General features: G+C 38.7%; 1 protein-coding gene across 1 annotated transcript; it reads right to left on the reverse strand.

The window, feature by feature from the left end:
• Window positions 1-5,511: 5,511 nt before the first annotated feature.
• Window positions 5,512-15,651, reverse strand: slc39a7 (solute carrier family 39 member 7). Its single transcript, XM_042436263.1, has 8 exons — window positions 15,496-15,651; window positions 12,475-12,986; window positions 11,359-11,527; window positions 10,828-10,908; window positions 10,472-10,606; window positions 10,060-10,173; window positions 8,337-8,533; window positions 5,512-6,721 (listed from the first exon to the last, which is right to left on the reverse strand). The coding sequence occupies exons 2-8, from the start codon at window positions 12,976-12,978 to the stop codon at window positions 6,467-6,469; spliced, it is 1,455 nt and encodes a 484-aa protein (XP_042292197.1). The 5' UTR covers window positions 12,979-12,986; window positions 15,496-15,651; the 3' UTR covers window positions 5,512-6,466.
• Window positions 15,652-16,345: the final 694 nt, after the last annotated feature.

Raw genomic sequence — 16,345 nt, forward strand, 5'->3', positions numbered from 1 at the left:
ATGTATTTAAAAGTTTACCTGAAGCTCATATGAAGCTTCAACCATCCAAATGAGTCAAATCAAGTCGATATCTTTTCAACATTACAGTCTTTTTTTGTGCCAAAGTCCCTCTTTTTGTTACTATACTTCCACCGCAGATTAACTTTTAAATCCATTTAAATATTTGAATAAAGTTTAGAGGGAAAACACACTTGTTCTCCTTAATGCGTCCATATCACACGCAAAAAGCAATACGTAGGAGGTGAAATAAAGAAGTTTGTGTGAATTTGCTGCATCAGACAACTTCAGAGCTGCTTTCATTTACTTTTTTCTTTTTTACATCATAGCGCTAATATTCACTGCACATTCAGTACACAAATTGACAGCCACAAATTGATAGCTTACAGTCTGACATGGATTCAGTCCAAGATTTTATGATGCACAATTTGCAATGTGACATGCGGTAAATTACATGATTGCTGTTGTTGTAAAGATTTTGGCCCCCATCACTCACACTGAAAGCACATTTGGTCTTTTAATAGCCAGTACAAACAGGAGGAATGATTACAGCGAGGAAAACCTCTTTCAGTTCATATGGACACCTGACTGTTGTTTTCAGACAAACTTGAAAAACTGTGAACCTGTCCTTTAATGACAAAGGTTGCAGTGATGACATGACTAAAATTAAACTACAGTATTTCTATTTTCTTTTTACCTTACTCCCATTGTTCAGTTATGATGTGTATTTAGCGGCTGTGGCACCATTATCAGGCGTTGCAGCGCCCCTCCGTTGGGTTGTGTGGAGGTGCAGTTGTGGACATGTTTATTTTTAACTGCTGTGAAACAATTAAAAACAACATTTTATTCCTATCATTCACCGGCTTTCTCGCTAACACTGCTCGCTCTCCTCGTCCACTCTCTAGCTCACTTGACCACTGCTTCACTATCTCTTTCTCTCTCTCTCTCTCTCTCTCTCTCTCTCTCTCTTTCTCTCGTCTTTGTTAAAATGAGTCAGGAAGCTGTCAGCAAAAACGTTATGAAACGAAGATAAATGTCCTCCCCTCTTCCTAGTAATGTTTTTGTCTTCCCTCATGGCAGGGTTGTACAGTGTTACAGGTTGCGTTTTTCCAAAAGTTGACTCTGGTTCAACTTTCTTGCTGCGGCACCCCTGCAACCCCTACCCCTGCAGCCTAAACGCACAACGCACAACCATCTGCTTCGGGCTGGGAGGTTTCGTGCACATTGATATCATGATGGGAAAAAGAAAAGGAAAAGTCATTGACATTCAATGAAAAATGGAGTTAAAGCTTATAACAAACTGCCAAAAGAGAGCCAGTGAGAGGCAGCAGTGAAACAACAAACAGCTGTTCTGTATTTTGAAACAGTCAATAAAATTCAGTGAATAGTGAAGCTGTTTCATTACTTTATATTCATGTAATAAATATACAAATGTCATTTAGATGGTAATCTGCATGAGAAATTAAGAAAGAGAAATTTCTTAATTAATTTTCTTAATTTTCTTAAAAGGCTTGCGGTTTGTCGTGTTCAACTCCCACATGTGGCGGCTTGAATGTGAAGCAGATGGAGACAAGTGGCTTACTCACTCTCCATGAGGATGCACCGTCTCTAAATCATTGCACTTACACTACATGAACTCAGATGACTTACTGTTACTGTTAGCTTTATGCTGCAGCAAAATGTGTTATAAGTAAATGATAAACCTGGTTTTCTTAATCAGGGTTAAGGTTAGGGTTAGGGTTGGGGTTAGGGTTCTTTTATTTTTATTTTTTGTGGAAATCTGGGAGTTTTAATGATTTGAAGAGGAGTTAATGGGTAGTAATGTACTTTTTAAAGCTGGTCTTTAAATATGATTGATGTTAGGCAAAGAAATATGTTAAATTAAAATAAATGTTCATATTTTCCCCACCACAGTTATGTTCCTGGCAGTGTGGAAAATTCTTTGAAATAGCATTGAAACCACCGTGTAGGGAGATAACATTCACAGAAAATATAACTGAACTGATAAATGAATAAATATTATCAAAAAAATACAATAAAATTTGCTTATTTTTTGTGAAACATTTCTTAGAGGGTTGGAGTCGAGCTCTGGGAATCGTTAGTATTTCTTTCTGGCTAGGGCCCTTCCAAGTTCTTACACTTGGAGTTTTTACACGTACATTTGCATCACAGATTTGGACTTTAAAACATGAAACCTGTTTTTTTAATATAACAAAATATGTTGCTTTGCTGTAAAGAGTCCGTTTCTGCAGGTTTAATCCAGCAATTTGATTTGATTTATCTGCCATGACCCAGATGTGTGCAAAGGCATTTTAATTCTTGAACATGATTTTCAACTTGCGTCATTCATGTAAAAACCCCATCACTTCAAAGCATGACTTCCTTAAAAGAAAGAGTTCCTCATTTTTTAGCTCGACTACAAGGCATTTTTCATTTCCTGAGTATCTGGGCGTTGAAAAATGCCTCCACTGGGAAAACGTCACAGTAACCAACCTTTAATCATCTTTAGAGAGTATGCCACTGTATGCCACTGACCAGAAGTAAAGTCACAGTGACTAGTTCTGATTAAAAAAAACATGAAAAACGTGTCCAACATCTTTTCAGTCATGCACGGATGATATCAATTTAGTGAAGTGTAAATTTTACAGTTAACTTGTTTTTTACTCTAAATTGTTGCACTCAAATGTGTTTACTGCTGGTTTACTCCTGTTCTTATACTCTTACCCTTTTATTTTTATGTTTTATTTTCAGTTTTAATGTTTCTCTAGGGTTACTGGTCCTGCACAAGGAAACTGAAGAAGAATTTGAAGAGGGGAAAGTCCAAATCCAACTGTAAACATTAATAATAACAGCAATCAACCCTCAGGCTAACTCACAGGTTTCCTCATGTCTTTATTCTTACTCACCACACCTCACATATCTTAAATGTGGTTTGGGACTCCTTTTACCCACAAAGGATGGGCTCACAATCATTTTTCTTGCCGTAATCATTCCTCCTGTTCATATTGGCTATTAGAAGATCCACTAATAATGCACTTACAATGTAAGTGATGGGGCCAAAAACCACAGTCCTCCTTCTGTGCAAAAATGTATTTAAAAGTCTATATTGTTGTATTCAAATGCTTTAACTGCTGGTTTACTCCTGTTCTTATACTCTTTACCTTTATATTCTTATGTTTGATTTGCAGTTTTAATGTTTATCTAAGTGTTTAGCTTTTGCTTTTGTGACACTTGTCCTGTGTACAGAGGGCACCCATGCAAAAAGGAGCGATTCTGTTCTCATTGGACCTTCCTGTATGAATTAAGGTTGAATGAATGAATATACAAAGATATGGAACCTCACATACTGTATACTGTATATGTAAATACTGTGTTTTTACTGTCTGTATACTGTGTATTTTAATCTTAGTTATGAGCCACATCAAAGACAAACTTCCATCACATTGATTGAATGTTTCAAGTTGTACAGTTTTTTCATGATTGGAAGGCAGAGAGAAGGTGGAGTGACATCCACACCTACACGTATTTTGACTTGCAAGGAAATAAGACAACAATTAATCAATGGTGAATAACAGCCGTGCAAACTCACGAACAAACCGCAAACAGTCCTCTGCATTTTGTGTAGTCATTTAATTGCAATTAAAGTAGTTTGTTTCCACTTTGGAATGAGAAGACTGAAACAATAGATGACACAAGACTGAAATATGATTCATAGTTAAAACATCTGCCTACTAGTCCACCATCATCAAGGGGTCTAAGTTCTGCAGCAAAAAAATGTGGATCATTTGACTCTTGGGGCCTCTACAAATTATTCAAATGAAACTTTCTAAGAAGAGAAAATCTGTTTAACGGATATGGCTAGCCTATTATCGCTAGTTTGCTACATATTATAACCTCCTGACATTGTACTGCATTGTACACTACAAATAACTTTAGTATTAAGTCAAGAGGTTGTGGTGTAGCACAACAAGCTAGTGAAGCACCTGTCAACAGAACCTCATTCCCACACATGTACAGTGGTATCTGCCTTAAGGCGCCTTTAGGTGCCTTTAGACTTTACAACAACAGCAGTCATGTAATTTACCGCATGTCACATTGCAAATTGTGCATCATAAAATCTTGGACTGAATCCATGTCAGACTGTAAGCTATCAATTTGTGGCTGTCAATTTGTGTACTGAATGTGCAGTGAATATTAGCGCTATGATGTGAAAAGAAAAAAGTAAATGAAAGCAGCTCTGAAGTTGTCTGATGCAGCAAATTCACACAAACTTCTTTATTTCACCTCCTACGTATTGCTTTTTGCGTGTGATATGGATGCATTAAGGAGAACAAGTGTGTTTTCCCTCTAAACTTTATTCAAAAAACTGCATTTAGAAAATGCCACACAGGTGTTTTTATATTTATTTTCATGTCATATTCTGATGGTTTATTTGTAGACGAGGGTCGTAACAGCACTCACATAGTGAGAATTTAGTCTCAGGCTGTCTTTGGTCGCCAAAGCTTCAAATTAGTCATCGATGAACAAGTCTCACAGTGAGATAGGACACTGTTTGACATGTTTCTCTCTCTATTGTCAACTATCATCTCAGGCAGGCCTTTACACAGAACTACTCTACGGACACTGAAAATGTGGTCGCTGTTATTAGTCTGTTTCTGAAAAAACTAACATGACTGTGACCTTAGTGGCAAAGGAACATGTCACACATTGCAGCAGTGTGGTTCACTCATGTGTTTTTAATAGTTTTTGGATCGCCAGCTATATCCTTCAATTGAACAGCTTACAACTTATAGACATGCACTGTGGTGTGGGGTTCCAAGTAGACATTGCTTTGTTTTTTAAAGGGTAACAAGTTGAAAAAAGGTTGGTAACCAGTGCGTTACACCCAACTCTAACAAAACATGTCCACTCGGGTCTACCAGAGTCTACTGTTTTTTGAAACTACAGCCCTTTTTCTTCTTTTAAACACATTTTCGAGTCCATTCAAGTTTATTTATACAGCCCAGAATCACAAATCAAGTGTCTCGAGGGGCTTTACATCTGTGCAACATACGACACCCTCTGAAAAGGAAAAGGTTCCTTTTTTTTTTAAAAGTAAGTAACTCCTTAGATAAATATCAATTGGATTAATTAAGTAAATCAGTTGCATCTTTTCCATTTGATCACAGATATGAAGTAGATATTCACGTAGACATGGAAGTTGTAAAATGTGTGCAGAGCAGCAGGAACCAATTCACTATCAACACATTAGTGTGATTCTTGTCAGCAAGATCGGTATCAGGTGACACGTTTTCAGACTTCTGTACTGTTTCTGTCAATCTACTGTTTCGTGTCTTTCCCAGGGAGCTATTGAGGCCATTAAAAAAAAACAAAAAAACATCTTTATTTCCACAGGCCTCTGGCTCCCTCTTGTGGTCAGCTCTGTTAATAGCAGATTATGTCACAAAACCTGCTTCAACTCATCTGTTAAATTAAAACAGCCATTTACAGATTAATCATCACAGCACAGTCACGTTTTACATTTTCAAGTACGTCTTTAATTACAGGATATTCAGAAAATCATTCACCACTTTGAAAATTATGAAGCTTTACTGGGAATGTTCATCTCAGCCGTAAATGTTTAACAATTTTTAACCATCAATTGGGGGAAAAAAATTGATTGTGCAGGAATGTCTAAAAGCAAACATAAAAAAAAACAAAAAAAAAAACATAATTCCTTAGTAAATACAGCTGAAACACCACAACAGTTTATTTATATTTAGTTTTATTCTGTGGAATGTAAAAATATTAACATTCAGCATTTCCAGACAAAGCAACATTATATGTGTAAAACTGATGTGACCTAGATCAGTCCTGCAGTGAACACTAATGAACCAGGCCATCCATTTCTTTGCTTTTCACTGGCCAAACTTTGAAATGTTTAATGATTTGAAAAGGAACATTCACTTGCCAAATGACAGGAAATTTGGTCTTATTGTTGGAAAATTACATGAATTTCAGTGCCGTTTGGAAGGAGCAATTTGTCAGTTTAAGCTATAATCAAACTCTAAAATGTAGCTGGATGGTCCATGTAGTGAAAGTGTTGACCAGCGAACAGATAGAATGAATCTTCCTGTCCTGACAAAGGCCCTCAGTGAACAACACAGCAGTCCTCAAAGGGTTTTTTTTTTTCTTCCAGCTCTCAAGTCTCTGCTGATGAACAGTTTTTAAAGACACCTTTCCTTTCAAAAAAAGAAACCGTAACATAAATCAGGGATGAGACCATGAACTGCTAAGAAAACGAAAATCACCCATAGGTGGCGTTTGTCCCAAAACAGAACGTAATAAAAAACAAGAGATCACACCCCTGACAAAAAAACTTGAACTCTATTTAAAACCGCCTTTTTTTTTTTTTAACCTTCCTCCTCTGTCTCTCTGTTCCCTCCCTTCCTGTTTCACTTTAAGTCGTTTCTGTCCGTTCTGCTGCGTCTCACTCGTACTCAGCGATCAGCACCATCATGCCGACTCCGAACAGCAGGGCCAGAATTTCCATCAGAGACTGGCCGAAACTGGAGCGACCCGCTAGCAGTTCTGGGAGCACGGTCACCGTAGCGATGTAAACAAACCCGCCGGCTGTGAAGGGCAGGATCCAGGCCGTCGCCGCGGCGCCCACTCCTTCAGCCAATAGGGAGCAAGCTGTGCCGGCCAGAGCTCCCAGGGCAGTCAGCAGCTGTAGACACATGGCCTGATGGGAAACAGAAAGAAGATTTTTGACTGATTGTCAACATTTTAAACACAAATTACAGATATTAATTAATTTATAACATTTTCTTTGGTGTTAAGGGTTCATTAAGGCTGCAAATAACGATTATTTTCATTATCGATTAAGCTGTTGATTATTTTCTCGATTAATCGATTAGTTGTTTGTTCAATAAAATGTCGAAAAAATGGTGAAACACAACCATCACTGTTTTAAAAGCCCAAGATGACATCTTTAAATGTCTTGTTTTGTCACGACCAACCGTCCAAAACCCAAAAATATTCAGTTTACTGTCATGGAAGACTAAAGAAACCAGAAAATATTCACATAGAGAAGCTGTTTTCTTTTCCTAAAAAAAATGACTCAAAACATTTAATTGAATACCAAAATAGTTGGCGATAGAGCTGTAACTAACTATTATTTTCGTTATCACTGAACCTGCTGATTATTTTCTCGATTAATCGATGAATGTTTTGGTTTATAAAATGTCAGGGAAAAAAAGAACAATGCCATGACAGTTTCGCAAAACCTAATTTAACATATTCAAAAGTGTCTTTTTATTTGTTTACTTTCATATATGACAAACAAAGGCATCAAATGGTCACACAGAGTGAAATTTTGGCACTTTTGCTGGAATAATGGCAAAACAATTATTAAATTATCAAATAAAAGTTGTTGATTAATGTTTTGATGATCGACTAATCGATTAATTGTTTCAACTCTAGTGTTCGTGTCGTGAAACTTTCTGCGTTTTGCTTTGACCTGTTTCTATTTTAATTTGAGCGGCCGTACTTGTGAGTCAAACTGTGAGCAATCAGAAGAGAAAATAACGACATAAAAGAAAAAGATGAAGAATTCATGGCATCATGTTTCTTTCTTAGTCCTCTTCAACACCATTATGCAAATTTTACAGTTTAATAAAAACTAAATTCCTATGAAAATAAACCTGCATAACATAGTGAACAATTAAGATTAATGACCGATAATTACACCCTGATTTTGTGTTAGGGCCGCAAATTTGCTTGCAGCTCATTCTTGAGGTTTGAAAAAATAACGTTGAATTTCTTGACATCAACAGTGACGTTCAAGGACTTTGGGACTCAAACAAACAAAATCAAGGAGGGAAACTTTAAATATAGATGGCTGCAAAGTACATTTACCAGCTTTTATATACACCAAAGGGTTTCCCGCAGTGTGGTGGACCACCTCCACCAACAAAGACCACTTCTGGTAACATCAGAAAAATGTTTTCACTTTAATTAAGTAGAATATTAACCTCAGAGGGCAAAGTTCACACAGTAAAGACCATTTCTAAACACTACTGTTCCTGTGGAAAACCCTGTTTCCCTCCTGTATGTTTGTTCTTGGCACAGTGTGTAATTACACTCTTTTATGTTTTACATAAAGCACTTTGAATTGCCTTGTTGTTGAAATGTGCTATGCAAATAAACTTGCCTTACGCTGAGAGCCTCTGAGAACCAAAAGCAAATTCCTTTTAAGTGACAGCAGGATATCGGGCCAATAAACAGATTCTTTCTAAGATGATGGAAATATTCTTTATTCTTATATTTGACTCTTGACTAAAGCTTAAGCAATCTACCTTCCTCTTGGTGCAGCCAGACTGGACGAGGATGGCGAAGTCTCCGATCTCGTGCGGGACCTCGTGCAACAGGATGGTGAGGGTGGTGACGGCACCGACTGCTGGACCAACCAGGAACGATGCTCCGATTGCCAGGCCGTCGGTGAAATTATGTGTGAAGTCAGCTGCCAAGTTCAGGTAACCTGACACCTTGATGTCTGTGATAGAGGACAAAATGGAGAAAAGTTGTAGCAAACACTTTTGAGAGTGGATAAATGCACTGTTTTTCAGCCAGACTGCATCTGGAACACTCTTCTTGTAAGTGGGTCAGGGATTAAGATTCAACAGTGGCACATCTCTGTGCTAAAAGGATCACTAGTTTGTGTTGAAAAGGAGAGGTCACAATGTTCTGAGGGAGATTTCCACAATGCCAACAGCACATATCTTCCCTGACGTGACTGACTGAGGTGAAGCCAAAAGAACAAGTTTCAGCTTCACGGGAAGCAGCACAAAAACTGTTTCCAGCCCCTGCAAGCTAATGGACTTGATACACAAGATGTTGACGCTAAATAATTGATTGATAAAGATCTTCATAACAGCCAAGAAAACCTGTTTATGGCTCCAGCAAAACATGACTTAGGCTGAGTACAAAATCAGTCCCTCATATTCTATTCCCTACATCCAGTAAAAACAGCTTAACGTTGAGTAAGTTTGTAAATTCTAATTACGAATCATCATTTTGCAGGACCATTGGTGTGGTGTGAAAACTACACATTTTTTCAAAAGTAATGAGTAGGGTTTTCAGAAAGTAGTGTGCATGCATTGAACACAACTTTTTTCATTCGATTGTGGGATTTTTTTAGGGCAATAGTGCACACGTGATACATTACACACTTAAAATTCAATCAATAACGCACTAGGTAACAAACAGGGAGACAGTGCAAGTAAGACTCGCTTTTAATATAAAAAAAGTAATCAATCATTCGATTAATCAATTGGTCAATCGACAGAAAATTTTACTATTTTGATTATCAAATAATCGTTTGTCATTTTTTAAGGAAAAATACCAAACATTTGCTGGTTGCAGCTTCTTTTGTGTCATACATGATAGTAAACTGAATATCTTTGGATTTTGGAGTGTTCACATTTTATAGACAAACCGCTTAATTGATTAATGGAGGAAATAATCATCAGATTAATTAATAATGACAATAATCTTTAGCTGCAGCCCTGATAAGTGTTGTGTCAGTATTCGCAGTATGAAACTAAATGTAAAAAACGCATTACTGACCAGTTGACATTATTAAGGTAAAACATCATTTTTGATTTTGCAACGCCAATACTGGGCCATCATACAGTATCAGGAAACCAGTATAGTTTGAGTTACTTTTGGTCCATCCAGAGTGGGATGTTTTTTTAATACCAGCAACCAAAACTGAACTCTTTGTGGTATTTCACTTCCCATGTGAACACTGATTTGATTATTTGGTGGTCAAAAGAGGTCAGAGCATCAAGGTTAAAAGTAGGCAAAATACTGTCTAAAAGCATTAGTTTCAGTGCATTATAATTCAACTCATAGTCAATAAAATGCTGCTAAAACAATCGTTATACAGTAACAGTCAACGTTTGACTGGTACTGTGTAACGATTGTTTGTAGGGATCTGTTCATCTATTTTGTTTCCAAAGTTCAGTCTGTAAAAATCTCATCTTCTAATCTAATCTAATCTTTGTGTTTCTTGCTCACCTGTGCTCGTCTCCTCTTTCTTAGACGCCTTCTTGTCTTTTTTGTCTTTCTCCTCTTTCTTCTTCTCCTCTTCCTTCTCTTCTTCACCATCGCTGACCTTTTCCTTGGGAGCAGCTGAAAATGTTCATTTATTTAAAAAAAATGATTAGTCAATCGACAGATAATTAATCTGCAAACTATTTTGATAATCGATTAATGATTTCAGTTATTTTTCAAGCAAAAATACCAAAACATTCTCTAGTTCCATCTTCTGAAATGTGCAAATTTTCCTGTTGTTCTTCAACATATGTTGGACAAAACAAGCAAATCGAAGGCATCACTGAAAGCTTTAAGAAATCTCTAGTTTTTAACATTTCAAAAACAAACAATTTGTCGATTAATTCTAACACTAGATCAGCGTCTACCGGCATACCATGCGAGTGGCTGTGAGAATGTCCGTGGCCGTGCCCTCCCTTCAGCAGACGCACAAATTTCTCTACAACCAGGAAGGCGATGATCCCACCGAGAACCCACAGACCCACTGACATCATGTGACCGTGGGCAGCTCCTGTGGAGAGAAGAGAGGCAACACTGGTTGGAAATGATGAACAGAGTTTGATCCAGAGTTTACTGGTTTTGGTAAATTACTTTGGTTTAACACCTGTCAATAACCAGATTACCAGGTGACACTTGAACTAAGAGAAAAAGACGTCGTTTTTTTTTTTGTATTCTGAGATGCAAACATGTCACAACTCATCTGCTCTGCTGTCTAATAACTTCATCGCATACCGTGAGAGTGTCCGTGGTCATGTGATTCTTCGCTGGCGTGCGAGTGGCCGTGATCTTCGTCTCCATGGTGAGAGTGGGGCTCTGTGCAGAACAAACATGACACAGGAAACAGACTTTAATCTCAAAAGGCCAAACTGAAGAGACTGACAACACTTTCGCTTGACGTATCTGTGTTGTCGGGGAGCGTCTGTTCGTTGTCATCGGTAGCTGACAGAAAATACTGTGTGTATGTTTAGTACGTTAAGGTTTCGCAGGAGTGTTTTATCTGTTCACATTCACAAATCACTGACAGAGAGGCATCATTAAACATTAGAAAACAGTGAAAAGTCGTAAAACTTGTAGTTAAACTAAGTAACTTCACACTTTCATAGCTCTATGTAAATAAACCATAATTATTTTTTCTATCTCTATTGTTGCTGGAAGCCTACACTGAGCTGCTCCTTACACTCAAAGGGTCGAATGATTACAGTTAAGTATGAAACTGAGCTAAAAAAGTCATTAAAAACAGAGATTTATGGATCAACTACCTACCCAGAGCATGTGGTATGAGGTGGAGGAAGGCGTCGCCCAGAAGACCACCGGAGGCGAAACTGAGCAGCACCTTGAGCAGGTTCTGGTGCTGGTCGCTGTTGGACTGAACGGGGATCAGGAACAGGATGAGGAAAGGAGCTGCGCTGATCAGCAGGGTGGCTCCAATAGCCTGCGGACAGAGACGGAGGGAAGTTCACGAGTCATTAGTGTCGTCACCCTGCAGGAGAGAATCATCAGTTCATTTAGCAAAAAAACATGTCTGTGGATGTGTGGAACGTCATTTATAAAGAACAAATCTGTTTGGATTTGATATTGTTATTGATAAGTAAAAAGATGAGATGCTACTAATGGTGTTGTCAATGAAAAACAGATAACTAAATGATGCTTTAAGAGCTTAGATAATGAGCTTAAGGCTGGCTGTTGTGAGTCCAGGCCATATGATGTGTTTGTGAGCTATGATGGGAAACAGACAGGACTCACAAGTTCCTCAAAAAAGAAGCAGCAAAAGAAGTTTTACAAGAACCAGTGAAACTAGTAGTAGTAAACTGAAAACACAAAGCACTGATGAAAAGTTGCAGGCTGCACACATCGCTGTCATCGACGGCCCAAAATTAATCATGCATCCAGAGAACTGCTGACTTTACAACAGTCATGACCTCTGATTTACCTCTGGTGACAGAGATGAATCAGCAATAGTGTTGAGAAAAATTATACTCAACTGCATTAAACTGTAAGGTTCAGGTCGACAAAATAACATGAACACTTACAACAGAATTCAACAGTAAAACAACACACCAAACTACAGCTTTTAAATGTCAATTTCTACAGAAAACCTTTAGCATGTTGATTAAACAGAATAAACTGGCTCTTCTTCCAGCTTTATGCCCATGTTTACTGTGGCAGGTTGACATATTTTTATTTGAAATGTGAAAGAGGAAAAGAGGAAACAGACTTTCACAACTGTGAGGCCGCTTACTACAGAGTCAGCGTGACCCTGCCAAACACCCATGACAGTATCTTGCTCATGACAGGACAAAACACTGAATATCTCCTTCCTGTGTCTAACATGGATATTTATTCCCAGACAGAATTAAAACCCATTGTGTCAGTTGTAACCTGCGTCCAGAGCTCCACCGTGCTCCTCTTCTCTCCCTCCGCCTCCCTCTTCACCCTCTCCCCTCCGTGCGCGTGCCCGTGTCCACTCTCCTCCTTGTGCACCCGAACGATATCCTCATGATGAGCGTGCCCATGTCCGTGATCATGAGAGTGCGCGTGTCCGTGGTCGTGAGAGTGAGCGTGTCCGTGGTCGTGAGAGTGAGCGTGTCCGTGGTCGTGAGAGTGGGCGTGTCCGTGGTGCTCCTCTTCTTCTACGGGAATGTTGGCCTCAGCGCTCCACTTGCTCGCCCCGTGGAACATCTTCACCTCAGGGCCGTGAGAGTGGCCGTGGTCGTCGTCCTCTCCGTGGGAGTGACCGTGGTGATGGTGGCCATGATGGTGGCCGTGGGAGTGGGCGTGTCCGTGGTCGCCATGAGAGTGGCTGTGAGCGATGGCTGAATGGGAGGCTAACAGCAGTGCTGCGGATGTGGCCAGTGTCAGTGCCAGCAGACGTAAACAGCCCATATTATTCCCTTTGACGAAAAGAAAAGGGAAGAAGAAAACATAAAATAAATGAAAAGTGGCTGATGATTAAACTCAGAGGTCCTGTTTACATCTACACCCTAAGCTACTTCATGTGTCTTGGGTGCAGGTGCTGAATAATAAAGGAAACATTTTCTGTATTGCTATATTGTACTATAACTTTTCATGGTGGGTTGAAAATAACAGAACATGCAGTAGAGCTAAAAGGAACCATCCAGAGCTGCAACAATTAGTCAATAGTGCAATCAGTTAATTGAAAACTATAAAATTAATCATCAACTAAGAAAGACAAGAAGTCCAAATTCTATGGTTCCAGCTTCTTAAATATGAATATTTTCTGTTTTTTTTTAGTCGTCTAAGACGGTGAACTGAGCATCTTTGAGTTTTGGACTGTTGGTCGAGACAAAAGAAGACATATGAGGAAGTCATCTTGATCTTTGGGAAGGAGTGATCAATATTTTTCACCATTTTCTGACATCTTATGAGCCGAACAACCAATCGATCAATCGAGAAAAGCATCCCTGTGTGATTTGTGTGACATGATGATCGTTTTTGACACATTATGCTTTTACCGTAGACACATAACACACAACAGCCTCCTTAAAGCGCAGCAGCCTCCCCGGCTGTGAGTGTGAGTGCAGAGCGACACTACATAGTGAAGCGCTAGTGAGTAGGGATCAGTTTGGGAAGGAGCCTAAAATGATCCATCTTTCTCCCTGTGACACATAATTCTATGATTCTATTTCATCTGTGGGAACCTGCGACAACTGCTAAAGAGTTAAAAATCACTCATAAAGCTTTACTATATTTTTTTTTTTGGGTTCCTCACCTTGTGGAAGGACCTCATAAATTCATAACTCTACAAGACTGAAGTGTATTTGGGAGATTTTTTGTGCTACATTCACATTAAAAAGCCGACAAGGTGGACACCATATGGTCAAAGTTGCATTTCTACTCACACCATAGCACACCCTGTATGTAGTCAGATGTGTTGCAGATTATCACCATCAGTGAGCTATCCATTCTTCAACCGGTCAGCCAGTTTGCATTTTTAGTGCCAACATGGAAAATATTCATATTGCACTGGAATCAGGCCACTGCGCTGACTGAAAATGGGGCTTTTCCAGTAAAATATGATATGATTATTTCCTCAATTAATCCATTAGTTGTTTCGTCTATAAAATGTAAGAAAATGGTTAAAAGTGTCGAATCACTGTTTCCCAAATCACATTTGAGAAGCTGGAATCAGAGAATTTGGACATTTTTTTCTTAAAAAATGACTCCAAACAATTAACAGATCATCAAAATACTTGGTGATTGATTTAACAGTTGGCAACTCATCTATTAATCGATGAATCATTGCAGCTTTTCTGTGCAGCACACGTGGCGATCTTTCTGTGCTGCATCAAAGGATGAGTTTACAGTTTTTCAAGCTTATCTTAAAACAACAGTAAGGTGACCTAATGAACATTGAAACAGGTTTTTCTTGCTGTAATCATTCCTCCTCTTCATACTGACCATTAGAAGATCCCTTCATAATGCACTTACAATGGAAGTGAAAATCCACAGTCCTCCTTCTGTGCCAAGATGTATTTACAAGTCTATCTGAAGCTAATATGAAGCTTCAGCATCCAAATGAGTCAAATCAAGTAGATATCTTTCAACTTTTTAGTGCCGAAGTCCCTCTTTTTGTTACTATACTTCTAGCTCAACAGGGAAACACAAAGAGGGAATTTGATGCTAAAAAGACTGTAAATGTGTCAGATATCCACTTGATATGATTAACTCAGACTGCTGAAGCCTCATAAAAGCTTCAGATCAACTTTTAATCACATTTTTGCACTAAATGACTGTGTGGACACACTGTGGATTTTGGCCTCCATCACTTACACTGAAAGCACATCTGAAGGGGATCTTTTAATATCCAGTATGAACAAGAGGAAAGACTACAGTGAGGAAAACCTCTTTCACTGTTCATATGGACACTTGACTGTTGATTTGAGACACAGTTGAATAACTGCAAACCTATCCTTTAAGATTATGCTATGCTAGACATAGATGTCCATTAATATTGTTATAAAACAATGCAATGTTATAGTATTTAATACTGCAGTAGCAGGTATCAATGCCTACTGATGTAACATCATGCAGACTGTATTCAAGTTAAAACCGTAAGGAGACATTCATTGTTAACTACCCATGTGAGTTTGACTCAGTTTAAGCTAAATTGTCTTGTGATTGTTTATTTGCTTGCGGCTTCACACGTCGGATGTAAAGCGGATTGATAATCTCTTAACTACAGAAAAGCGTGAACTTTAATCTCACAGTAAACAGTAAAAGCCAGTCATCAAACAGTGACTACTGATCACCGGTTTCCTTAAAGTTGTAAAGAAAGCCTGCTAGCTGGCTAGCTAGCTACAAATCAACTTGCTAACATGTCGCTGCAGCCGGAGCAATATCACTGCGATAACAATGAAAAGCACAAAAGTTAATTCTTACCAGATTGTGCAAATTATCACTGCCTGTTGGGCCGCTGGGTGCCTCTGCTCGGTAAACTGCTGATATTTCTGTCTACGCTGATACTACTTGTAGCTGTGTATTAAGACGTGGCATTTACTCAACTGAACTAACCGAAATCTCGCGAGAACGCGTCCAATTCCAAGTGTGGCTCCTTCTGGCGCTCCCTCGTCGTTGCTACTAGTGAGATGAAAAAAAGAGATGTTTTATTTTTTATGAGACGATTATCGTGGCACGTGGAGGATTTTATGATACTCCGAAAACAAGTTCAGTCACGAATAAAGTAAAAAATGGCTTTAGATTAAAGGACGGGTAAAGAGGTCTATACAGAAATCTCGCGAGAAGAAGCTATTATTTTGAATCATCCGAGACAGCATCCTGGAGGACAGTAGGATGCAGATCCTCATGTCCGTTGCCTCGACACTCTGGCTGCAATTAACAATGTAAATAATTAAAGGACAGGTTCACCATTTTTCATGTCTGTTAAATCAACAGTCAGGTGTCCATATGAACAGTGAAAGAGGTTTTCCTCGCTGTAATCATACCGGCAACTAAAAGATCCCCCTCAAATGTGCTTTCAGTGTAAGTGATGGGGGACAAAATCCAGTGTGTCCACACAGTCATTTAGTGCAAAAATGTGTTTAAAAGTTGATCTGAAGCTTTTATGAGGCTTCAGCAGTCTGAGTTAGTCATATCAAGTGGATATCTGACACATTTACAGTCTTTTTAGCATCAAATTCCCTCTTTGTGTTTCCCTGTTGAACTGCGATGGAAGAATAGTAACAAAAAGAGGGACTTTGGCACTAAAAAGACTGTAATGTTGAAAGATATC

Source organism: Thunnus maccoyii, chromosome 15, assembly GCF_910596095.1.
Source record: "Thunnus maccoyii chromosome 15, fThuMac1.1, whole genome shotgun sequence".
In the NCBI taxonomy this organism is placed as follows: domain Eukaryota; kingdom Metazoa; phylum Chordata; class Actinopteri; order Scombriformes; family Scombridae; genus Thunnus; species Thunnus maccoyii.